This window comes from Thamnophis sirtalis, unplaced genomic scaffold (assembly GCF_051295495.1).
Source record: "Thamnophis sirtalis isolate CommonGarterSnake01/CBP01778 unplaced genomic scaffold, rThaSir2_p1.2 scaffold_7, whole genome shotgun sequence".
NCBI classification, from domain to species: Eukaryota; Metazoa; Chordata; class Lepidosauria; order Squamata; family Natricidae; genus Thamnophis; species Thamnophis sirtalis.
The window spans coordinates 38,162,920-38,188,047 of record NW_028261387.1 but is presented as its reverse complement, the minus strand read 5'-3'; the positions used below and the strand labels follow the sequence as shown (position 1 = coordinate 38,188,047).

Genomic DNA, 25,128 nt, shown 5'->3' with positions numbered 1-25,128 from the left:
TAGAGATTTGATTGGCTTGAAAAGGTGATTCATCTAATAGGCTGAAACAATTTCTTCATATTACTTAAGAGTGTAAAGTGCTTTGTCAAGTGTAAAGATATTGAGACTAGTCCAGATTGATTTTGGAGTTAGTTGGTGCCCTTAAAGGTAAGTTCCTTGTGTATTTATGAACTTATGACAAAGGATCTTTGTTTCTAAGAATTCTTGCATATTTGAAAAAGAAGATTGATATGCATAAGACATAGCCTCAGTTTTTAATTTGACCTCAGTAAAAGGAAGTGAGGATTATTTAATATTTATTTCTTTAAAACAAAAGGACTTGTTTGTTGTTTTTAACTGCCTTTTTATCTGTGCTATTTACTCTGATATTATATCTAATTTCTTTTGTTTTGTTGTTGTTATTGCAATATATCAAACAATTCTAAAGATTTAAAAATCAGCTCCAGAATAACTTCTTTTGTAGTAACACCAAGGCTACTAAAGGTGAGGTTGTAGGGGAACATATCTGTTTTAACCTTATTTGTCCATACCACTTTGTCACTTCCATTAATGCAACTGGAGATTCAGCAATTCAACTTGTAAAAAAATATGATATAATAATTGATCAGCAACTGAATATGAATCAATAATGTGTTGTTGCTGCTGATGTAAAAAGTCAAATGTTGTTTTAGACTTTATACTTATAATTTCTAAATCATAGGAAAATAACTGTTTGATTTGATTTGAATAGTTCTGTTTTATTTCTGTACTGACAAGATCCTGCCTTGAGTACTACACCAGTCAAACAAACTGGAACAGTTTCAAGGAAAGGCAACAAGAATGATCAGGAGACTAGAAATTAAGTCCTAAAAACAGAGCTTGGTAATATTGGGAAAATTTAGCCTTAAACTGAGAAGATAAAGATGATGCAATAATACTTGAAAAAGGCAAAACCCACTCTTTCAAATCCTAGATTTAAGACAAGTGATTCCAATTAAATGTTGGAAAGAAAAGTCTTAACAATAAGAACAATTTAGTGTTGAACCAAATTCTGAGGGTCAAGAAGAGTCTAGACAAGAATCTTTTTGGGATATTTTAATCTGGATTATGGCAAGAAGTGGGAGTTAAGCTCTTTTCAATTCTGATACTGCCAGTGCTGACCTGGGACAATGGCATCAACTAGCTTCTGCTATGAAAATCATCAGGTGAAGAAAAAAAGATTAGTGGATAAAGTCTGCTGGGTTTTTCTTATTATTTCCTTTTAAATTAGCATATCTTTCTAGTGCTCTGCAGAATGGATATTGGTCTTAAGGGTGTCTAAAAAGATTGTAGTCTAAACCAGAGCTCCATATACTGGAGCTCAGCTTCTATAAATTTGGTCATTGTGGCTCCAGGAGGAAGTGATGTGAATTAATGGGACACTGGCCTTTTAGGCCAACACATCTTTACTTTTAGATCAATGCATAAGCCTCTTACCCCAATATTGCCCAACAATCTATATATATAAAAGCCAAGTACCACTCACTCATCACAAAATCTCCAGAACTGTAATGCCTACAAGCTTGAAATTTGGCACATATGTTTATCTTGGCTTCTGGGTGTTCACTAAGAAAGGATTTTTTGAAATGACCATGAGATCATTAGTATTTCTTATACAGTAGTTTACATGCTTTGATGTTAAGGAGTTCTACTTCCCCTCCCCACCTGAAAAGAACTCTGTTCCAATGCCAGTTGCCTTATATTAACATGTTCTGATGCTAAGGAGTTAGACATTCTACTACACCTCCCCACCTGAAAAGAACTCTTCCAACTGTCCGTTGCCTCACATTCCATTACCTCAGTTCAAACTGGCAGACATTCCACTCTTTCACTTAGGAGTGGTCTGGGGCTCCTTACAGTATTAAACCTTGGTACCTCACCAATGTCTATGCCTTCCACCCATGGAAATACGTCTGGGCTCAAGACAGTGGGAGCAATATTCCCTTATGTGTTTCAATCAACAACCACCACTGAGCCAACAGATTGTGAACTGAATTTCTCCTGCATAGCCCAATCACATAGTTTTGTTGCGAAGCATGGGTATCCAGCTAGTATCCATATAATAATAAAATTAAGAATTGGCTTTTACTCTCAAAGAAACCCCTTTGAATGTCACACTGAGAGTTTGTAAATTACCAGACCATAAGTTGAAATTTGTGTCCATATTTTTGAATATTGGTTGGGTTTAGTTTTCTAAAAGTTTCTTGATCTGCTGTTTGTTAAGTTCTTCGTTATTTGTTTTTACAGCTGTCAAGATGAGCTGCTTTACATTCCTGAAGGTCATGATGATTTTGTTTAACCTGCTCATATTTGTGAGTACTTACCTCTTTTTTTATAAATAAGCAGTGAGATGCTTTGCATTCTTGTAAAAGAATGAGTGGATGAGAGAACCTTTTTCACCTCCTTTTAGCTCCATGTCTGTATGTTTAATAGGTATGAAACAAGACATATGTGAAGCTGAAACCCAAACTCAAAGCAACATATTTAGAATTCTAATGAAGGACAGATTAGGCCATCAAGTTTATTCTTCTCTATAAGAGCATATCAGGCAGGTATCGGTTTACAGCACATTATTAGCATGTTTATGGCAAGTTGTGTCTTTATCTTACAATTAATCTCTGGTGATCATATGCTGTAGCAACCTTTGCCAACTCGGTTCTACCAGTCAACTATGAATGATTTAATAGAAACAAGATGCAGCATGTGAATAATCATTGGGTACTATAAAATATGTGGTAGGAGATGGTACAACTACAATATAGGTATAATCCCTGGTTAGCAAAATAGGAAGTTTTCTGGGGGACAAAATTGTGACAGTCCTTGGGAAAGAACACATACATACAGTATGAGGAAGGAAGGAAGGAAGGAAGGAAGGAAGGATCAGTGCCCAAACCTCTTCTCCCTTAGTCATGATTCTACTATTGTTTTATCTGCTTGTCCCATAAATTCATGGTAAACAGTCTTAGAAGCTGTATTAGATGATCTGCTGGCCTCTTCATACTTGTATGTTGCGGCTTCTAATGAGGTATAGGTTGCATCATATATTCAGTGAAACTGAAGATTGCCTGCAAATATTAGTTGTAGTTACAGATTAAACTATTTCAAAATAACATGAAAGTCATTTAATAGTATGGTTGGCTTGTAGGATTTTTTTTCTGTGTTTCTAGCTGGTTTTTTGGGCTGCAATACTGGTAGAACAACTAGAAGTGTTGCTGTGAAGTTGTTTTAGGTTGTATTACAGGAAGTCCTTCTAAGGAAATATGCTTTTCTGCAAAGAAAGGCCAAGCCTCAAATTGATAATGGACAACTTGAGTACAATTGTGGCTCAAGACAAAGGTAGTCATTAAAACCTGTTCATGTTTCTCGGACAAACTGAGTCAGTTTTATGGTTTCTGTGGGTGTGGCTTTGATGTCATACTTGTTCTATAAATGTTATTTCAAAAAGCAGTGCAGTCGTCTTTCTCCATACCTGGCTAATGTTCTCAAGGAAGTCTTGAATGTCAACTTGAACTGATACCTTTAGCATACACTTAATTTCAAAGCTTGAAGAAAGAGCAATTGCTCATACAGCTCTTGCTAAACATCCTGTGGCTGTATTTGAAGTAAACTCTGTTAGGAGGCCCAGATATATACCGTACAGTGGAGATCAATGAGGTCACAAAACTGTTAAGAACCATAACAAGGGTGTGCTACCTTTTAGAGGCCAGGAGTCACAAGTGACCTTCTTTGGAAGGAACTGTATCCCAGGTATGAATGAAATGTGATACATTTGAAGTTTTTCTTGGTCTTTTACAAGGGTGTTTTGAAGGGAGGGCAGTAAGAAACATCATTGAAACTATTTTTAGGATCTACATTACAATGGTCTTGCCTCAGATGGTGAAATATTGAGTCTCAAAGGGTACCACTGATTTTTTTTAGTAGTAGTAAAAAATATTCCTTGAGGGGTGAAAAGTATTAGGGACAATGGCTGGGTCCCAGAATTGCAGGTTGATTTTCCCCCCCACTTAATTCTACAGATGCATATGCTTCCCATTTGCAAAGGGTTTGGACTACTAAAAGGGTAAAAAGATTGGTGTTTCAGCCCCCTCTTACAATCCCTCCAAAAGGGTTATATAGAGCAAGCAAGTAGTTCATGTGTATATTGTGCTGAAGGGAAAGAATGCAGTTTGGAGCTAATATTTGGATGTTTCTCCTCTCCCTCCTGTCCTTGCTGCTTACTAGGAAACTCATCTGACTATGAAAATCAAAATGCAAATAAAAAGAAATATTTACATAATATTTTTATTTGGTGCTATAATTCAGCATGGAGCAAGAGCTATTCCCCCCCAAGAACAATGGCTAAGTAGGTACGTTGGCCTCAGAGAAAGATTGCCCTAAGTTACCCAATGGATTTTCACGGTTGAAGAAGTGGGGATCTTTTCACTTCTTTTCCAACACCTTAACCACTAGCACATACTTGGCTTCTATGGGGAACAATATAAATTAATGTCTGAGAAACTTTTGATGACTGCAGGTAGAAGGGCATATCTTCCTGACTATGCCTGCTTGATATGTGGCCAAGTGATGACAATTATATTATAATAATATGTGGTAATTGGTGACCAGTCTCATAAATTATATTACACCAAAACCATACAATCGCATCAAGGCATAATACAATAACTGGAGCACCACTTGAACACAATTGGCATTAACATCAGTCAATTGCAAAAACTGTCTTTACTCTGAACAGTTTTCATCCTGCAACAATATCTGTGACACTATAAAACATCCGTATCTGCCTTATCCCGGATCCTCGGAAAGGACTTGACAGGTAGACAAAAATGTCACATCCAGTCTGAACATCTGGGTGATTGTGTGACAAATCATAATAATTTAGTAAACCTGTAGGCTGCCCTAGTTTAAATAACTTTTGAGTGTCTCACAACAATCTGACAAGAAAGTACAATAAAATAAATAAAACACAAAAAGTACAGATAAAATATGTGGCTTGTAAATTGTGGTTTAGGACTTAGTTGTATGTTTGAACAGGTCATTATGACTTGGTTAACAAACCATGGTTAAACAAGTTAAGTTTTGTTGTGCTGTATACACTTCCTATATGTATGCTTCTATGGAGTTGAGATTAGGCTATAGGACTTGGTTCAAACTGGATCTCTCCTTCAACTTACTATGATTGGTTGGCTTGGCTTGATTCTTTGTTGAATCAAAGCACCCCTTTGAAACAAGGCAGTATATATGCAACTGTCCTTTACATGGCTCACATATGCAGCTGCAACATATTTGCATTGTCTGTAGATGCTTACCCTTAGTCTCTTTAATCTGTGACATAATTCAAAATGTGGCATTCATTTTGTGCCCCTCCCCAGTAACTCCCTATCCCTGTGTTTCTTTTCCCTGTTTTAATCTGAGTAAACTGTGGGCCTACAGTTTAGTTCTAATTTAATATGTTATAAAACATTTAAATTAGACCTCTGCCTTTTAATGATCTACCTTTTTTGGGGGGGAGGGATGACGACAGGAGAGAAAACTGTCAGGAACAGAAAGATTGAGAAGAAAATATACTGAAAAGTGAGAAAAAAGATAATATCAGAAATAAATGAGAGATTTATTTTACCCCCTCTCAGACTGTTATGCAGTAGAGATTTATGGGGAAAAAATGAGACTACAATCATCTTTACCTTCACCCTATGTTTGTTCATTACACAAAAAAAGCAGCCTACAAAATACAAAACAACATTAATCTACAATGCAAGGTTGCCTTCTAATTCTCCTTAGAAAAATTAGGATCACTGGAATTATTTACCTACTTTTTAATAAAGGTCAGTTCCTTGAAATAGGGCTTTCATAAGGATGAAGGTGTAAAGTCCTAGACACTTTAAAAAATACTAATTTAGAACAATAGTGCATATCTTGTTTTCCCCCCATTTTTAGGAAGATGTAATTGTGCCAGATCTATCCTAAAATCCTGCATTTCTGAATTATTTTTATAGGGCAATGCTCATTTCTTTCCTAGAGAAGCTGTATATACAACTATTTCAGCAATTAGTGTATTAGCTCATGGTGTTTATTGGATAATAATTCTGAGAGGTCAAATGAATCTGGCAGCAACTTTTTTTTAGCAACGTGGTTTCAGGTTTTCTAAATCTGTTCTACAAATCTGGGTTTTTCTAGAAAGGAAATGACTTTTCATCCCAAAGACACCATGTATTCAGCCTGGCACCAATATTTAGATACAGGTTGTGGCTTGTCCTTTTGTTTGAAGGCAAATAAAATCTGCACCTGTGTTCAAGGACAATTACTTTGACCTCTTTAGGAATGTTTGTGAATTATGTTACAGGCATTGTTCACTTAAAATGGAATATTTACACAGTTGAAATGCTTGATAGCTTCTGATAACACCACCTTGAAAGGCTGGGAAATTTTCAATGATTCTTCCTGTGCTAGTACTATAGAATCATAGTCCCAAAGGTGGTTTTTTTTCAAAGGGCAACTGGACGTTCTTTGTTTTTCCTTGAAGATGTTTCATTTCTCATCCAAGAAGGTTTTTCAGACTGAATGGTGGAAAATTGAAGGATTTATATTCCTTGCAGTCATCTAGTTATTAGCAATCTCTCTGAGTCATTGAGGCCACTTGGAGATTTATCTGTGCCCTCAGGGTCACCCGAACAGTGCATATAGGTGTGGAACTACGGGAAAGGACTATGTTGTAAACAGAAGATAGGTGGTGTATCCCTCCCTCTCTGTTGAGAAAGGGTTGATCAATTTCAATGGAGATGGTCTCTTTGACCCTCTTTTAAACCAGTGGTCTTCTCTGTCCAGAATGTGGACTTCGCTGCTTCAAAAGTATAATTTTGTGTTTCAAATACAGATGGAGAGCTGAATCTTGACCTGATGGGATTGTTCTCCTATGTTGTGTTATGCGTTTCTGAAGTGATTGTTTGGTTTCTCAGATATGTACATGTCTCACTGTAGTAGTAAAATCTATATAACTTCCTTAAATAGAATTAAATTTAAAGTAATCATACAGGTCTGATGATATTTAGTACTGGATTAAATATGTTAGCAATTTTAAAGCATATTTGTCTGGGTCCTAAATATTTTTTGATAGAATCACAAATAGGAAAGTATCTCCAGTTTATAAGAAATGGAAATAAATCAGGATTCCAGAGTAGGCCATGATAAACCTAGCTTAAATATTAAGCTTATTTTCCAATTTTAACTTTTCACTTTTAAAACCTTTTAAAAGCTAATTTCATGTTTACACTAAAGGACATAAATGTGATGCTTTAATAAGTAAAAAGAAGCTGCCCAAGAAATATTGCAAAACGTTTTAAGGGATAAGTGTAGTTTTCATAAGGATTATGTCAAAATGCAGTCTAAAATGTAGTTGTCAAGCTGTAAGGCTGTGATTATAGTTAGACATAATTCTAGTTCAACTGTGTATGTGGGGATTAGACCATAAGATCAGTTGCTAAAAATATTTGATATGTCCCGGGAGGTAGGCCATCTCTGCTATGGTGCCCACCTTATGGAACATTCTTCAGTCCTGAAGTTAGTTTAGCTCAATCTCTGTTAACATTCTGGAAGTTCCTCAAAATCTAGTTATGTCACTAGGTTTGGGGATCCCAGGGAATTAGTAATACACAGATAGTTCTCGACATACAACCACAATTCAACCCAAAATTTCTGTTGCTAAGCGAGACAATTGTTAAATGAGTTTTGCCCCAAAGTCAATGGGGAAGTCAGTTTCACTTAACAACCGTGTTACTAACTTAACAACTGCAGTGATTCACGTAACAACTATGACCTTTCTTGTCACAGTTGTTACGTGAATCACTGCAGTTATTAACTTAGTAGCATGGTTGTTAAGTGAAACTGACTTCCCCATTGACTTTGCTTGTCAGAAGGTCGTAAAAGATGGCTGCATGATCCTGGAAACTGCAACCATCATAAATACGAGTCAGTTGCCAAGCATCTGAATTTTGACCATGTGACCATGGGGATGCTGCAACAATTTTAAATGTGGAAAATAATTATAAGTTATTTTTTTCAGAACTTTTGTAAATTCAACCAGTCACTAAATGAACTGTTGTAAGTCAAGGGCTACCTGTACTCTAAGATCGCTCCGCTATTGGAGTTGATATATTTACTATCTTTCCATCTTATGGTTTCTATATTTTATTTTTTATTGATTTTTAATAAAAAAAATAATAATAATCATTGTATACTTTTATATTGATTGTTGTTTGCCACCCAGAGTTGCCCCTGGGGAAATGAGCAGCCATATAAATTTAATAAAAATACATAAATAAAATGCATAGTCTTATGACTAAGGTGATATTTAAGATGATATTTTGGCTTTCTCACATCACTTTTTGATGAAAAATGAAAAATTCCTAATTACAAACAGTTGTTTCTGGTGAATAATAATAATTCTTGCTGAAATCAGTCTATTAGTTATATGCAATGACTAGCAAGAACTTGAGAAGCATGTTTGACTGCAGAGTTGTGGATGTGGGAAAACTGAAGCCTCCAAATACAGGTGAAACTCAAAAAATTAGAATATCGTGAAAAAGTTCATTTATTTCAGTAATGCAACTTAAAAGGTGAAACTAATATATGAGATAGGCTCATTACAAGCAAAGCAAGATAGTTCAAGCCGTGATTTGTCATAATTGTGATGATTATGGCTTACAGTTCATGAAAACCCCAAATCCACAATCTCAGAAAATTAGAATATTGCATGCAATCAATAAAACAGGGATTGTACATAGAACAATATTGGACCTCTGAAAAGTATAAGCATGCATATGTACTCAGTGTGTGGTGGCTCTTGATGCACTGACTCTAGCCTCAGTCCACTCCTTATGAAAGTCCCCAACACTTTTGAATGGCATTTTCTTGACAATCCTCTCCAGGCTACGGTCATCCCTGCTGCTTGTGCACCTTTTTCTTCCACACTTTTCCCTTCCACATAGCTTCCTATTAATGTGCTTTGATACAGCACTTTGGGAACACACAACTTCTTTTGCAATTACCTTTTGAGGCTTTCCTTCCTTATGGAGGATGTCAATGATGGTTTTCTGCACAACTGTCAGGTCAGCAGCCTTTCCCATGATTGTGATTCCTACTGAACCAGACTTTAGAGACCATTTAAAGGCTAAGGAACCCTTTGCAGGTGTTATGGCTTAATTAGCTGATAAGAGTGGGACACTTTGAGCCTAGAATATTGCACCTTTTCACAATATTCTAATTTTCTGAGATTGTGGATTTGCGGCTTTCATGAGCTGTAAGCCATAATCATCGCAATTATGACAAATCACGGCTTGAACTATCTTGCTTTGCATATAATGAGTCTATCTCATATATTAGTTTCACCTTTTAAGTTGTATTACTGAAATAAATGAACTTTTGCAGGATAGTCTAATTTTTTGAGTTTCACCTGTACTTGTCTGAAGTCTTTTCAATATGGTGAATCACATGAGATACAAGAGCTAAAGGATAACCATTCTGGATGTATGGATGTGCACGTACACCTCCACTATCTACACGTGGACATATATGTCTTTCTCTTTTTTTGTCTAGCTTGGCGGAGCAACGCTGCTGGGCATCGGCATCTGGGTTACTGTTGACAGTAAATCCTTCCTCAATATATTTGGTGCAATATCTGTCACTGTCCTCCAATTTGTGCATGTTGGGTACCTTCTCATTGCCATTGGAGCCGTTCTGTTCCTGCTGGGTTTCCTAGGATGCTGTGGCGCTCAGAAAGAGAGCAAGTGCCTTCTGATCATGGTAAATTCTGCAAAGCATTTTCATTGTTTGCTGCATAAAAGTGTTGATTGATGCTAAAGTATATTAATGAAACCCAGCACGATGAAGGCATTATTGAAAGCTATTCATTGAGGTCTCTTTTTTTTAAAGGAAAAGATCCGAAGTCATTAATCTAGGGATAAAATTTCTATCTTTTTTTGTTAGTAACAAGTTCGTTTTTTTTTTAAAAAAGTTATTTTCTTGATCCCTTAATTTTTATGTAAACAAGTCAATATTTTTAAATACAATCTTTCCTTATTTGTGATTATATTTTTCCTCCTGTTTGGTATCATAAAACTAAGTTGTTATTGGTTTTTTTGAAAGTGCATGTTCCAGTTCCAGTTCTATTGCTGGTAAATGCTGATTTTTATTTCCCGGTTAGATAACTTAACAAGGAAATAAGGTCTTGTTCAAACAACATGCTAAATCTTAACTGTTTTGCCAAGTGTCAGGGCAGCGATTGGTTGCCCAGGCAATTGATTGTTTTGGACTCAGAAACAATGAACACTCGAGTAAATAAAGGGATTTTAAGCCTGATTATTAGCTCAAGCAAACAGATTTAAAAGCATAACACAAAAAGCATGCATAGCAAGAAAGATAATATCCAGATCTCTTACAGATTGTTAGGAACTCTTTAATAACACCACCAGTTTTGTGCAGAAGCTCCCAACAAACAACAACTTCAAGTTTTCTATTAAAACGACACCATGACTTCAAGGCCCTGGTATGGTCAGGAGAATACAAACTTTGACCTTGGTTTGATGGCAAATAACTCAGGGATGGGAATTGCAAGTCTGAGACTTTAACAGCAAGAAAAGCTTTGAAGTTATATGAAGATTTCCACTTCCCTTCTCCTTTGTTTAGTAAACAAGAGCAAAAGACAGCTTAGCTCAGAATGAGCTCGAAATAATTTTCTTAATATGAAGGATAAATCAAAATGATGTCACTAAACTCATGAAAATATCAATGGTCTTCTACACCGCCACTACAATAACAATTTAGGCTAGTAAAAAGTTCTTCTGAAAAATCTAGGAATCCAAATAAGAAGGTGCAGTGAAAGTAAAAGAAGGAATATGAAGAGGGAGCTTGTTTTATATGAGAAACCCCATATGAAATGGGCTAATTCCCTTTAAAATCTGCTCGTAGCAGTCTTTCAGACTGAGAAAGCTCCTTATAAGCAGCTATTTTCCCAGAGATGGAACACACTTGGCCAAGAGCATCCAATGCTTCATTTTTGTATTAATACTTTGTGGAATAAGCAAACTCATTACTATATTGTCCCCCTTCCTAGTTCTTCACCATTATCCTGATCATCTTCATAATTGAAATTGCTGGTGCGGTGGTAGCTTTGGTTTACACATCACTCGTAAGTATCATGGAGTAGAAGATAGGTTTATTTCAGTATTTCAGGATCTCAAGTAAATACTGACATTCCGCTTAGTGTACCCTAAATGTTAGGTTAAGGTAGCTTATGTCTTAGCTTTTGTGTAATATTGGTCTGTCCTTGTTAGGGGAAAATGCATACAGTAAGAGTGCTATTATTATTATTTTCCCCCAAATCTTTATTTTTCTTATACCATATGTTTGCTCTGCACCCAAGACCCATTGAGACCTAAACACACTGGCTTGGGAATGGTGAGGAAGAAAGTTTATTGAATGCAGCAGGGCACAAGCAAGATTGTGCTGCATGACTTGAACAAGTGTCTCCTCTGCATTGTAAAGGAGATTTGGCATTATGTATCCCAATAGCAATTCTTTAGAAATATGTAGAGAAGAATAGCTATTCCCCATTTGACAAAGCATTGATTTGTGAAAAACCCGATAGATACTTATTTGTGGTTTGCTCTTTACTTTCTTTTTGAAAATTAAGATGTCTTGCTTTATTGCCTTTTTTGGCACTCACCATGATATGTGAGAAGATATGTGATCTCCTAGAGGATTGACTGCTTTTTAGAAGGCTAGATCCTGAAGATGAAACTCAAATACTTTGGCCACCTAATGAGAAGGAAGGACTCACTGGAGTAGAGCCTAATGCTGGGAAAGATTGAGGGCAAAAGAAGAGGGGGATGACAGAGAATGAGGTGGCTGGATGGAGTCACTGAAGCAGTAGGCGTGAGCTTAAATGGACTCCAGAGGACGGTAGAGGACAGGAAGGCTTGGAGGAACATTGTCCATGGGGTCATGATGACTTCGCAACTAACAACATGATATGGGCAGTAACAAAACGAGTTGTAGCACAGACTTGAATTCTTTGCTGTAGAATTACATCTTTGGAACTCCAAGCACTCTCATCTGTGATACCTAAGGGGTTATGAGTAGTCTTTTTTCTTCAGTGCCCGTTGCATTCTTCTGTGATGTTAAGAGGAGATTGACTTGATAAAAAAGTGACATAGCTATGAATGGAAGCTCAATACTGCATGTCCAAGTGACATAGAGATAAATGGAATCACCTTAAGAAGCTCATCACTGAATAACAACAGTGCAGAGAAAATAGATGTTTTCAGGTGTCTCAAAATTTTGGTTTTTATTGGAAGAAAAGGGCTAGGCAACCCATTAGCCCCAGTGCATCCATGGTTAATTTCCTTGACCACTTGCCAGGCTCCTTGAGTATTTGGCCTTATTTTAAAAATATTTTTTTTCATTGAAACAGAATAAATGAAGCCGGTATACTGTATTGTCTTGACCTTTAATATCATTTTATAAAAACACAACCCATATCTCCACCTCTGGCTTTTCCCACATAGACTCAATAAATATTTTTAGAAAATAAAATTGGTGAATGGCTGCATATTTTGTATCTATTGACACCCAAGATAAGCAAAGATGCTAGAATGCCTAAAAAAAGTTGGCGGTGAGCTTTATCACTACATGAGTACCCATTATGGAAGACATTATGTGACAGTGATATTTCCCCAATTCCATATGCATTTAGCAACCCACAAAGGCCATCTATTCCTATATAAAGGGCCTACAGAAGGGAAAGTAGAATCTTAATAATTCCACAGATGCTGAGATGAAAGGATGGCCTTGCACCTTTAATTATATGGAAAGCTTATTATATGTTTTCATATGTTTTGTATAATTCTTTTCTTCTTTTCAGGCACAGACTATATTGCAATCAACAGTGGCAAAAATACTAAAAGATGACTATGGGAAACCTAACCCACTTACTGAAGCATGGAACGTTACAATGACTAATGTAAGTTGGTATTCCAATCTCCATGTTATATGCAAGATTTTTATGAGAAAAGGTAGAAATCTCCCTTATGCCTAAGCAGAAACGATGTTGCTTTCTTTACAGCTGCCAGTTAGTTTTACCTCAAAGCTGGAAGATTGTCTTCATCTCAGAAATTTAATAGTTGTATGATAGTTTATTGAGGGTCATCTTAATGCTTGTAAGGTTTGCTTATAAACAGACAAGCATTAATATAAAAGAAAAGATAATTGCAGTGGGATTCTTAGTGGGTAAGGAGTTTTTATTGAAAATTGTATGTTGAAATAGAATAAATAAATAACAGAATAGGTAATAGAATTGGAAGGATCCTTGAAGGCAGTGATGGGTTCCTACCAGTTCAGACTGGTTCAACTGAACTGGTAGTGGTTTGGCAGCTTGGGTTTCTGGAACCGGTAATGACCCAGGCCTGCCACGCTCCTGTTCTGGTTGTCCTGGCCATAGGCACTGCTTTCTTGTTTTTTGCTTCTGTGCATGCACAGAATAATTTTTATTGCACTGCACATGCATGCATTGTGCGCATCAGGCATGCATGGAGTGGCCACTAGCGAACCCGCAGTAGTAACTGCAGGACCCCTCCCCCCTGCTTGAAGGTCTTCTAATGCAATTCCCCGAGGGTAAATGTGAACTCTAATCTTAATATATGTTTTTCTCCTTAGCTGAAGTGCTGCGGTTTATCAAATTACACAGACTTTAACAACTCCTATTTCTACAAGGAATCAAAGAACTTTTATCCAGGGCAATGCTGCAACTCTTCCATCTCGTCTCTCTCTGACACTTTTTGCAATACAGCTATGGCTGAAAGATTTAATGTGACGGTATGAAAGCATGTCTATTCTGGAGGAAAGTGCACTGATTTTGAGTGGAATAACCTTCAGTGATCTAGTACCCAGATTCTATACTTGGCATTTTTGATGCAGTGTTTTAGGTTTAGGTTTATGGTTTAGGTTTATTAGATTTATATGCCACCCTTCTCCCAAGGACTCAGGGCAGCGTACAACATTAAAAGAAACACATAATACAAAAGTTTAAAAAAATTAAATAGAATATCCCAAACCCAATTAAAATTGACAATGACATTTTTTTAAAAAATTTGAATTAAAATTAACAGTGATCAATAATTTATTTTGTTATGTTCAGGCCAGGCTGGCTTGCTGGAAAAGCCAACTTTTTAGGGCGCATCGGAAGGACCGGAGGTCGGGGATTATACGAAGCTCCGGGGGGCAGCTCATTCCAGAGGGAAGGCGCTCCCACAGAAAAGGCTCTCCCCCTGGGGGTCACTAGCCGACACTGTCTGGCCAACTCTGTGGGATCGCACTAGACGATGGGAGGCTACCGGTGGCAGTAGGTGGTCTCGCAGGTACCCTGGGCCTAAGCCGTGGAGCGCTTTAAAGGTCATAATTAGTACCTTGAATTGCACCTGGAAGACAACCGGCAACCAGTGCAGGCCGCCTAAAAGGTCTGTAACATGGGAGCACCTAGGTGCCCCCATGATAACCCGCGCAGCAGCATTCTGGACCAGTTGAAGCTTCCGGGTGCTCTTCAAGGGCAGCCCCATGTAGAGAGCATTACAGTAGTCCAGGCGAAAAAGGACGAGGGCATGAGTGAACTGTGCACAGAGCATCCCGATCCAGGAAGGGGCGCAATTGACGTACCAGGCGAACCTGGTAAAAGGCCCCCCTGGTCACGGCCGTCAGGTGTTCTTCTAAACTAGGCCGCATATTCAGGAGGACGCCCAGATTGCGGGCCCTTTCTGAGAGGGCTAAAATTTCTCCCCCTATCATCAAAGATGGAACAAGATGCACAAATCGGGATGACGGAAACCACAGCCACTCTGTCTTGGAGGGATTGAGCTTGAGCCTGTTCCTCCCCATCCAGATCCGCACAGCCTCCAGGCATTGGGACATCACATCGAGGGCATTGTTTGGGTGGTTTGGGGTAGAGATGAAAAGTTGGGTATCATCAACATATTGATGATACCGTACCCCAAAACCACGGATGATCTCACCCACTGGTTTCATATATATGTTGAACAGGAGGGGTGAGAGAACTGACCCCTGGGGCACCCCACAAGTGATGCGCCTCAGGGTCGATCCCTGCCCTCCAGTCAACACAAACTGCGACCGATCTGACAGGTAGGAGGAGAACCACCATAAAACGGTTCCCCCCACTCCCAACCCCTCGAGTCATCGTAGTAGGATACCATGGTCGATAGTATCGAAAGCTACTGAGAGGTCTAATAGGACCAGGACAGAGGAGCAGCTCCTGTCCCGGGCCCGCCAGAGATCATCGACCAATGCGACCAATGCCATCTCCGTGCTGTATCCGGGCCTGAAACCCGACTGAAACAGATCCAGGTAGACAGCTTCATCCAGGGACTGGGGAAGCTGATGTGCTACTGCATTCTCAACAACCTTCGCTACAAAGTGAAGGTTGGAGACAGGACAATATTTGGCTAAAGAACCTGGGTCCAGGGAAGGCTTCTTAAGGAGGGGCCTCACCACCGTCTCCTTCAAGGCAGTGGGAAAGAACCCCTCTCTCAACGAAGCATTGGTAATCGCCTGGAGCCAGCCTCGTGTCACCTCCCGGGAAGCCGAGACTAACCAAGAGGGACACGGGTCCAGCACACAAGTGGCAGCACTGAGTCTCCCCATAATCCTGTCCATGCCCTCGGGGATCACAGGATCAAACTCATCCCAGATGGTCTCCACAAGATTCATCCCCGTCAACTCCCCCGAATCTACCCAGTCAGAGTCCAAGCCTGTCCGGATCTGATCTGAACAAATTCTTCAGCCCTACCCTGCAATGGGTCTTTCCCAGCTCCTTGGTTAAGTAAGGAGCGGATTGCCCTAAACAGGGCGGCTGGGCAGTTATCTGCGGACGCGATAAGAGTGGGAAAATGTTGCCGTTTTGCCGCTTTTATCGCCACTAAGTAGGATTTAATATGAATTCTTACTAGCGTTCGATCAGATTCAGACCGGCTGGCCCTCCAATCACTCTCTAGGCGTCTTTTCTGGCATTTCATTTCCCGGAGCTCCTCGGTAAACCAGGGAGCTACCCGGGATTGACACCTGGTCAGAAGCCGCAAAGGGACAACACGATCCAAAGCCTCAGTGGCCACCCTATCCCAGGCTTCCACTAGGGCTTCGGTCGAGTTGTGAGCAAGGGATTCAGGAAAAGTCCCAAGCTCCATCAGGAACCTTTCAAGGTCCATCAGGTGCCTGGGGCAGAACCATCTAGTCAGTTCCACCTCCCTGCGGTGAAGGGTAGCAGTATGGAAGTCAAGCCTGATGAGGAAATGATCCGACCATGACAAGGGTTGGATAGAAATACCCCCTAAATCTAGATCATTCATCCACTGCCCAGAGACAAAAATCAGGTTGAGCGTGTGTCCCCCATTATGGGTGGGGTCTTGAATTAACTGAGTTAGGTCCATAGCCATCATGGAAGCCATGAACTCCCGAGCTGACTCAGATGTCTCGCCAATGGAAGGCAGATTGAAATCCCCCAGGATCATAAGCCTGGGGAAATCAACCGCCAATCCAGCTAACACATTCAGCAGCTCTGGCAGGGCCGATGAAACGTAGCAGGGAGACAGGTACATAACAAAAAGGCCCATCTGAACTCCAAGGCCCCATTTCACAAAAAGGGACTCACACCCGCCTATCTGAGGCACAGTGACCTCCTGAGGTCTGAGACTTTCCCTAATAACCACCGCCGCCCCGCCCCCCCTGCTCTGGGCTCTCGGCTGGTGAAACGCCTGGAAGGCATAATTCACTAAGGGGAACACCCCCCTCTTGGCCCAACCAGGTCTCCGTAATGCACGCCAGGTCCGCTCTACCCTCTTGTATGAGGTCGTAAATGAGGGGAGCCTTATGTACCATGGACCTGGCGTTAAGCGACACCAGCCGGAGACCAGGGTCTGTAGTCCCGAGCACCCAGGGGTGTGAGAAGGGTGATGATGGTCGGAATGCGCGATCGCTCTTAAACAGCGGACCTGTGTCCCCCAAACATAATTTGGCCCTTGGCCCCCACCATATCTGCCTCTCCCACAAACAGTAAAGATGGTGAACCCCCCCAATTGAATGGCTTAATGTCTCCCCTGGAATCCCAACCCTTCCCAGCACTCCTGACCCATGCCCATTAGTTAGCTCTGGCCTGTGCCCTGGCAGATCCTCCCCAAGCCTGTCTGAGCAATCCGTATCAACCCCACCCGCCCTCCCCTTAAAATTTGATTTAAAAAACCCTGTAAAAAACCCCTAAGAAATCTCTTCTTCGCATGCCACTTCTCGGGATCCCAAAATCTGTTATTAAGGAAGCGTCTTGACAGGCAAGAAGGCCATCCCGGGGAAAGGGGGAGTTCCCGAAGGGAATAAAGTTCTGCCGCAGTATAGCATAGTTTTAAAAATTTGGATCTAAAAAATAAGTTCAGGACTTACTCTTCTACAAAGAACTGTGATGAATACCAGCCAAATTCAATGGCACCTTTGAACTCTTCCAAGGCAAATGGGGTTTGGAATTTCTAGAGATAACTAGTTCTTTTTCAATTTAACTGATTTTTGTTGTTGTTTGAATTCCAGGGCTGCTTCGAACAGATGCTGTCTGAAATTCATAAGAATGCAGCTGTAGTGGGTGGAGTTGCAGCTGGAATTGGGGCCTTAGAGGTATGTTCATTGAACTTTGTAAGAAGACATCTAGCATTAATCCATCTCGGGCTGCCACAAAGAAGAGGGAGTCAAACTATTATCCAAAGGACCTGAGGGTAGGACAAGAAGCAATGGATGGAAATTAATCAAGGAGAGAAGCAACTTAGAACTAATGAGAAATTTCCTGACAGTTAGAAAAATTAATCAATGGAACAACTTGCCTCCAGAAGTTGTGAATTCTCCAACACTGGAAGTTTTTAAGAAGACATTGGAGAACATTTGTCTGAAATGGAATGGGGTTTCCTGCTTAAGCAGAGGGTTGGACTAGAAGACTTCCAAGGTCCCTTCCACCTCTGTTGTTCTGTTCTGTTCTGTTCTTTTCTGTTCTATTCGTGATGGGCTTTAAATAGATGCCTTTTCTTTAACAAAACTTTCTCATGATATGCACCCTATGATAGCATGCATCCATGGGTATCCTCAGGTGGAGTCAAAAAGGTCAAGATGGCAGCCATGAGAAGGACCTGTAAAAAGAGACAAGGATTTGAGCACATGTTGTGTCTTCTCTGCTGATGCTCTTGTATGCACAGATACAAGATAGTATTTAAGTATTTAATAAATTTATAGACCGCCCAATCCCGAAGGACTCTGGGCGGCTTACTGAAATACATTTTTTAAAAAAATAAAGAGTTAAAAATAGAGGAAAAAAAACAGATTAAAAGATCACTTCATGCACTCAATCTAGGCGGGGCTGGACCTCATTCATGAGGTCAACAGCCCCAGGCCTGCCGGAATAGCCAGGTTTTGGTAGCCTTTCGGAAGGCCGTGAGAGTGGGAAGGATCCGGATCTCTGGGGGTAGATCATTCCATAGGGTTGGAGCAGCTACAGAGAAGGCCCTCCCCCGGGGAGCCGCCAGACGGCATTGTCTGGTCGACGGCATCTGGAGAAGGCCCACCCTGTGTGATCTTATCGGCCATTGGGAGGTATGCAGCAGAAGACGGTCTCGCAGATATCCGGGTCCTAGGCCATGTAGGGCTTTAAAGGTAATAACCAGCACCTTGAAATGCGTTCGGAGACCGATAGGAAGCCAGTGCAGCTCGCGGAGGGTAGGTGTAACATGGGTGTATCTTGCTACACCCAATATCGCTCGCGCGGCTGCATTCTGGACCAATTGTAGCAGCCCATGTAGAGCGCGTTACAGTAGTCAAGTCTTGAGGTGACGAGGGCGTGAGTGACCTTTTGAAGTGCCTCCCGATCCAGGTAGGGCCGCAACTGGTGCACCAGGTGGTCCTGGGCAAAGGCCCCCCCTGGTCACAGCTGACAAGTGATGTTCTAATGTCAGCTGCGGGTCCAGGAGGACACCCAAGTTGTGGACCCTCTCTGAGGGGTGCAAAGTTTCACCCCCCCAGGCTTAGGGATGGAATATCTGGACTGTCCTTGGGGGACAACATCCATAGCCACTCGGTCTTGTCAGGATTGAGTGCAAGTTTGTTCACTCCCATCCAGACCCTGACAGCTTCCAGGCACTGGCACATCACTTCCAGATAGGTTTCTACTCTTGCATGCAGTGGCTCTTTCAATCCTCAAAGTTTACTACCTAAGAAAGATAGACACTTGGGTCTAAAAGAACTATTACTAGTAGTAGTTAGTAGACCAAAGCATCTATCTTTCTTAGGTGGTAAACTTTGAGGACTGAAAGAGCCACTACGTACAAGTCTAGAATCTTGCATAGTAGTAGTAGTAGTAGTAGTAGTAGTAGTAGTAAAGAGTAGTATCTTTAAATATTCTAGTTTGAATCCTGCTATGTGGGAAATAGCACTGGTTACCTATTTCCCACATAGCAGGATTTTTTTAAGGTCTAGATTTTACATTAATACTGATAGGATCTATGCGAACTGTAGTCCAAAGAATATCAAGTGTCCTATCTGCCGTGTGCTATTAAAAGGTAATATTAGAGAATTATGTTCACAAATGACATCCAGGCAAAAAAAGAACATCATGGCTTCAAAACCTAAGGGACTAATTTGGCCAAAACTCAGCAGCACTTTTTCATGAGCTGTTGACAAAAATAGGATTGCCAACATGATCGCCAACATCCAATGACGAATATGGCACAAGAAGAGGAAGATGATGTTCACTCTAAGACTCTAAATAAATAAATTATTATTACTGTTGAATATATCAAGTAGGCAATTTATAGGAAGTGCAAACAAGTATAGTTCTCAACTTACAACAGTTCATTTAGTGACCGTTTGAAGTTACAAACGCACTAAAATTGACTTATGACCACTTTTTAGATGTACAACCATTGCAGCATCCCCACAGTCACGTGGTCAAAATTGAGATGCTTGAGAACTGACTCTTATTTAAGGTGGTTGCAGTGTCCCAGCGTCATGTGATCCCCTTTTACGACCTTCTGACAGACAGTCAATGGGAAAGCCAGATTCACTTAACAACTGTGTTACTCACTTAACAACTGCAGTGATTCGCTTAACAATTGTGGCAAGAAAGGTCGTAAAATGGAGGAAAACTCACTTATCAAATGCCTTACTTAGCAACAGAAATTTGGGGCTCAATTGTGGTCGTACGTCGAGGACTACCTGTAAAGAGCAACCAATCTCCCTGCTCTTTTCCCTTGCAGGAGAGGCTGTCTTAGCATAGGCATGCCAATGGGAAAAACATTGAAGAATTTGGGAGGTACTCCTCATTTCGATGGTAGATTTGGCCTTCAATGACTTCATTCATGCATAATGCTAAATCTTGATGCTTTTTAACATCGTAAACTGGGATGACATAGTTCATGACGTAGTTGGCTGTCTTGTAAATCATATTAAACAAAAAAAACCAAACCTTGTACAACTTAGAACTGTGATGGTGAACATATGGCACCAGCCGTCAGCTCCGGTGCACATGCGCACACTAGCCAACTGATCATTCTCCCTCCCCCAGGCTTCAGGAAAGCCTCCAGTGGCTTTGGAGGGTGAAAAACGGCCCCAATGGGCCAACTGGAAGTTCAGAAATGATCCATTTCCGGCTTCCTGAGGGCCTCTGGAGGACTGGGGGAGGCCGTTTTCACCCTCCCCAGGCTTTAGGAAAGCCTCTGAAGATTGGGGAGGGGTCATATAAGCATGCGTGGGGAATCACGCATGCATGCGCAGGTGGGCGGGGAAATTGAGTGGGCATGCCATAAGAAAAAGGCTTGCCATCACTGACCTAGAAAATAGCTAATACCTAGGGAGACTCCTTTGCAGGGTGGTGTTTTGATGATTTATTTTTTCTTTTACAATTGAGCTAGATTTTATTTAAAGTATAGCCTACTTCTTCAAGAAGATAATGAGAACTGTTTAATTCTGTGCTAATGGAAAGAGTATAAACTCACTTTTTATTTAATTTCCCTCTTTCTCAGATTGGAGCGATGGCAGTGGCAATGTACCTTTATTGCAAAATGGATGAAAAATGACTGGGATAGGCAAAGGAAAGGATTACCTTCCCACAAGCCAAGCCTATGACACAACACTTTCTTAACCCATATCTACAGCAATTAAACATTTAATGGGCCTGAAGCCTGAATGTATAATTAACCTATTGACTCTACCCAGATGGAATCTTTAGCATGTACATAAATGAAATTGTGAAAAGCAATATGATAAGAAAACTCTATTAACAGAAAGGCCCTTTGTATTGAAAGGCAGAAATTGAGAGGGGGGGGGAACACAAGTAAACCTGGAAATGTTTGTGCCTTCAAAAATGGCCTTTTCTAATATATGTAGTGTGAAAATTTCTGCTAGCTTTGACATTGGTCACCCTGGGTTGTAGAAAATCTCTAAGAATAAATGATCCAGAATGGAACAATTTGTTTGAAAAGTTTGGGGTTGATTAATTGAAATACCTGTGTATTTCCAATGGTGAATCAACATTGTTTTTGTTCTTGACGTAAAATAATAGATGAGCACTTGTGGTCTCCTGTTGGAGCAAAACATGGCTGTAAAAATTGATAGGAAAGAAAATGACTTTCTTGGAGGCCTTTTAGCCCTTTTGCCTTTCTGTCCCCACAGAATTGGTTATATGCCACTTGCTAAGGACTGAAAGGGTGTCTGATTGAGCTGGCTGTGTATGAAAGGAATTCCCTTTGTAACTAATGTGATTGTACATGATGTAGTTCTCTATTTTTTTATTCTGTGTGAATATACTTTAATTTATAATAATGTAACTAAGGAATCATATTATTTGTGCCTGGATTGGACTATTGTAATAAAATCTACTTTTGAATTACAACTTGTGGCACTGGATACAGGGATGAAATAAATTTACCTTCGCTACCGGTTCACAAATGTGAGCACACGTGCCACCTCCACGCATGCGCAGGACTTTCTGTGCATGCGCAGAGCATCAAAAATGGGACGTGATGATGTCTGGGTGGGTGGGCGGAACCTCTCACCGCCACCTGTACCAGTTCACCTGAACCAGATAGAACTGCCTGAATTACATCACTGGCTAAATATCTTGCAGCAAAGATCCCCAATAGAAATAGGCAAGACTAGGTATAAGTGTGTGGGCATTTGACTTATGCCCTTCAGGTTATTTCTGTCACTCCTGATACTTATGAATATTCCAGCTGATAGATAAAAGCCAAGCTAGCTCTGTAGGTAAAACCATCCTTTGCTGAGAGAATAATAATTCTTTCAGGATGCCACAGACTTGGAACTGATTTTATTTTTGGCAAAAAAAATGGCATTTTTTATTTTTTACTTTACTTTTGAAATTTTATTAATTTCAAGATTGAGTAATAGTAAAATGGGAATTTCAATATAAATAATCTGATTATTCAAAAAAACCCACATATTCTAATTACATTTAAAATAATTAGTAAAAGGTAATGTGACCTTTTTCATTATACAGTTTTTAACATAGATCTCAACCTTGCCTATATTGTATTAACATTCAAGAGGCATCAGGGAGTAATTGTCAACATATTTTCTTGATGAAGATACAAGCATACCTGAAAAATGGAATCATTGCTGGTCCCAAAGATGATAATTGTAGCACAGCTGCTGGAATTATCTACTATAGCCTCGTTCATACGAAACCAATCAAATTTTGCAGAGTCCCATCATTTCAGACAGTAGCCAAAAAGCCATACAACATTCTTTCTCTACAAGAAACCAAAATGCTTTCCCCCCAAGAAACAATACTTTCTTCATTAATTATAATTATTATGGCAGCTTTCAAGAGTAAGCAGATTATCAATTCTTTTTACACCCTATAAAATAATATGCTGAGATGCTTATTCTATCTATAAACTTAAGAAACAGAAGAATTGTTACCCTAATCAAAACTATTTTCACAACAAGCAGTACCAGGAGAAAAAAAAATACAAGGCTTAAGGACAAAGGTCACTCTGGTTTTGCAATCGCTCCACTTCTGAAATTACTTTGAATACAGAACCGGAATTTAATCTGTTTTCTCCTTTGGTGCAAATATTAGAGGTGTCCACAAACAGTATGTTTCTAAAGATCACAATATTTCTTTCTTGCTATTAATACCAAGAAGATATTTTGGATTTAGAGCATGCCTTCCCATAATATCTTTCTTAACATCACTGAGTTCTCATATCCTATTAGCTAAATCAACACCATTGTGCTTGTATGCATAAGTGACTTATGCTGGTGATCTACACTGATTGATAAAGACTAGTCTCTGTACCTGGCTGGCAATCGTGATGGTCATTTTGGTGTTCGTATCTATTCCTTAATGGACTGTCAAAAATAATTTAACTCAAAAGGTTCTGTATGTCAGATTGATTGTCTAAGTAACAGGTCTGAAAGGAGGCATTCTTGGTACACCATGCTAGTCGAACAAAGTGTTCAAACATAGGCACCATAGCTGTATCTTTCCCTTTTGAAATGTCAGTCAAGACTGATAGGGCAAGCAATCGCCTTCCCTTAACTTCTCAATAAACTTTGTAATGACAGCTGGATCCCTATTCAAAAGCAGTCTCTGATAGCTAAAGCAAACAATTTAACTTAATGTACATATTGCATTTATACCTATCTTTCTTCTAAAAGTCCAGGAGGTAAGAAACAAAGACTACTGTATTGTCTTGAAAGAAAGGATGCATATTGTATGTTCAGCTTATGTACCTGGTAGCACACAATGAACGGATTTAGCCAGGCAAAGAAAAAAGACTTTTGAGTGGCACAGGGCCAGAGGACTGGTGGAGGTCAAATGTTTTTCCTTCTATTCAACAGTAAAAAAAGGGGTGGGGTGGGGATGGGACAAAGGCAGACCCAAGTAACTAGAGATTAGTCAGTTTGACATCAGTACTAAGCGAAACTCTGGAACAAATTATTTAACTCTGTTGCGTGTCTTGTAAGTCATGTTCTAAGGTTACAGTATTTATTAGATTCACAACACATCTGTTTCATTGGCTACTGCTATCTAATATGAATGGCCAAGCAGTAAATCGTTCATATAAGTTTCTTAAGAAGACATTTTAAAAGCTGGGTTGTCATTTAAAAAACCCCAAATGATCATTTCTCAATCTGGAACCCTCCTTGACATGCATACCGGGGTGAAATCCAGCAGGTTCTGACAGGTTCTGCAGAACTGGTAGTGGAAATTTTGAGTTGGTTGGAGAACCAGTAGCAGAAATTTTCAGTAATTTGGAGAAGCGGCAAATGCCACCTCTGGCTGGTCCCAGAGTGGGATGGGAATGGAGATTTTGCAGTACTCTTCCCCTGCCATGCCCACAAAGTCACACCCACAGAACCGGTAGTAAAACAATTTGCATTTCACCACTGATGCATACTGACAATTGATGAAGTTATTTCCTTATATGTAGTCCAGTGGTGGGTTCCGGATCCTGTTGCAACCGGTATGGTCACCACATGAATGCGCATAGCCTGCTCATGCGTACTTACCGCCTGCAACGCCTCTGCGATGTCTCCATGACACTCCAGCTGCTTTGACAGAGCATCGCACAGGCGCCGTAAGCTCCGTGTGTGGAAGCCCCGAACAGCTCAAATACCAGTAAGGAGCACAGGCGGGATGCTGCAAGAGTCATAATTGTGAAAAAAAGGTCATAAGTCACTTTTTTCAGTGCTGTTATAGCTTTCAACAGTCTCTAAATGAACTATTGTAAGTCGAGGACTGCCTGAATATGACTTACTACTCTGGGCATAAAACTAAAGGTTTCAATCTCTTACAGTTTATTTCTGCACATGTAAAATCAACCTGCTCTCCTTTTTGTTAGATTGTCCAGTTTAATTGGCCTTGGGAATACTATATTCATAATGTATTTTTGCTTCATCAAAGCATTCAGCTAAATTGTTCATGAGATCCCACCACAGAATATGGCAAAATGTGGGCTATGGATTACACTGTGTTAGAGGAATACTGTGAGATTTGGTTTTGTCTAATTT

At 40.0% G+C, this 25,128-nt stretch overlaps 1 protein-coding gene across 1 annotated transcript; it reads left to right on the top strand.

The window, feature by feature from the left end:
• The first annotated feature begins 36 nt into the window (after positions 1–36).
• On the top strand, positions 37–21,982 carry TSPAN1 (tetraspanin 1). The gene is made up of 8 exons (XM_087719732.1): positions 37–147; positions 2,266–2,330; positions 9,607–9,813; positions 11,123–11,197; positions 12,932–13,030; positions 13,723–13,881; positions 17,644–17,727; positions 21,114–21,982. Exons 2-8 carry the CDS (start codon positions 2,274–2,276, stop codon positions 21,165–21,167), a joined length of 735 nt encoding a protein of 244 aa, XP_087575858.1. The 5' UTR covers positions 37–147; positions 2,266–2,273; the 3' UTR covers positions 21,168–21,982.
• Positions 21,983–25,128: the final 3,146 nt, after the last annotated feature.

Coding starts and splice junctions, on each gene's coding strand:
- TSPAN1 (XM_087719732.1), top strand. CDS start 2,274: ATGAGCTGCTTTACATTCCTGAAGGTCATGATGATTTTGTTTAACCTG. Junction 9,814..11,122: donor GCAAGTGCCTTCTGATCATG/GTAAATTCTGCA, acceptor CCCCCTTCCTAG/TTCTTCACCATTATCCTGAT. Junction 17,728..21,113: donor CTGGAATTGGGGCCTTAGAG/GTATGTTCATTG, acceptor CCTCTTTCTCAG/ATTGGAGCGATGGCAGTGGC.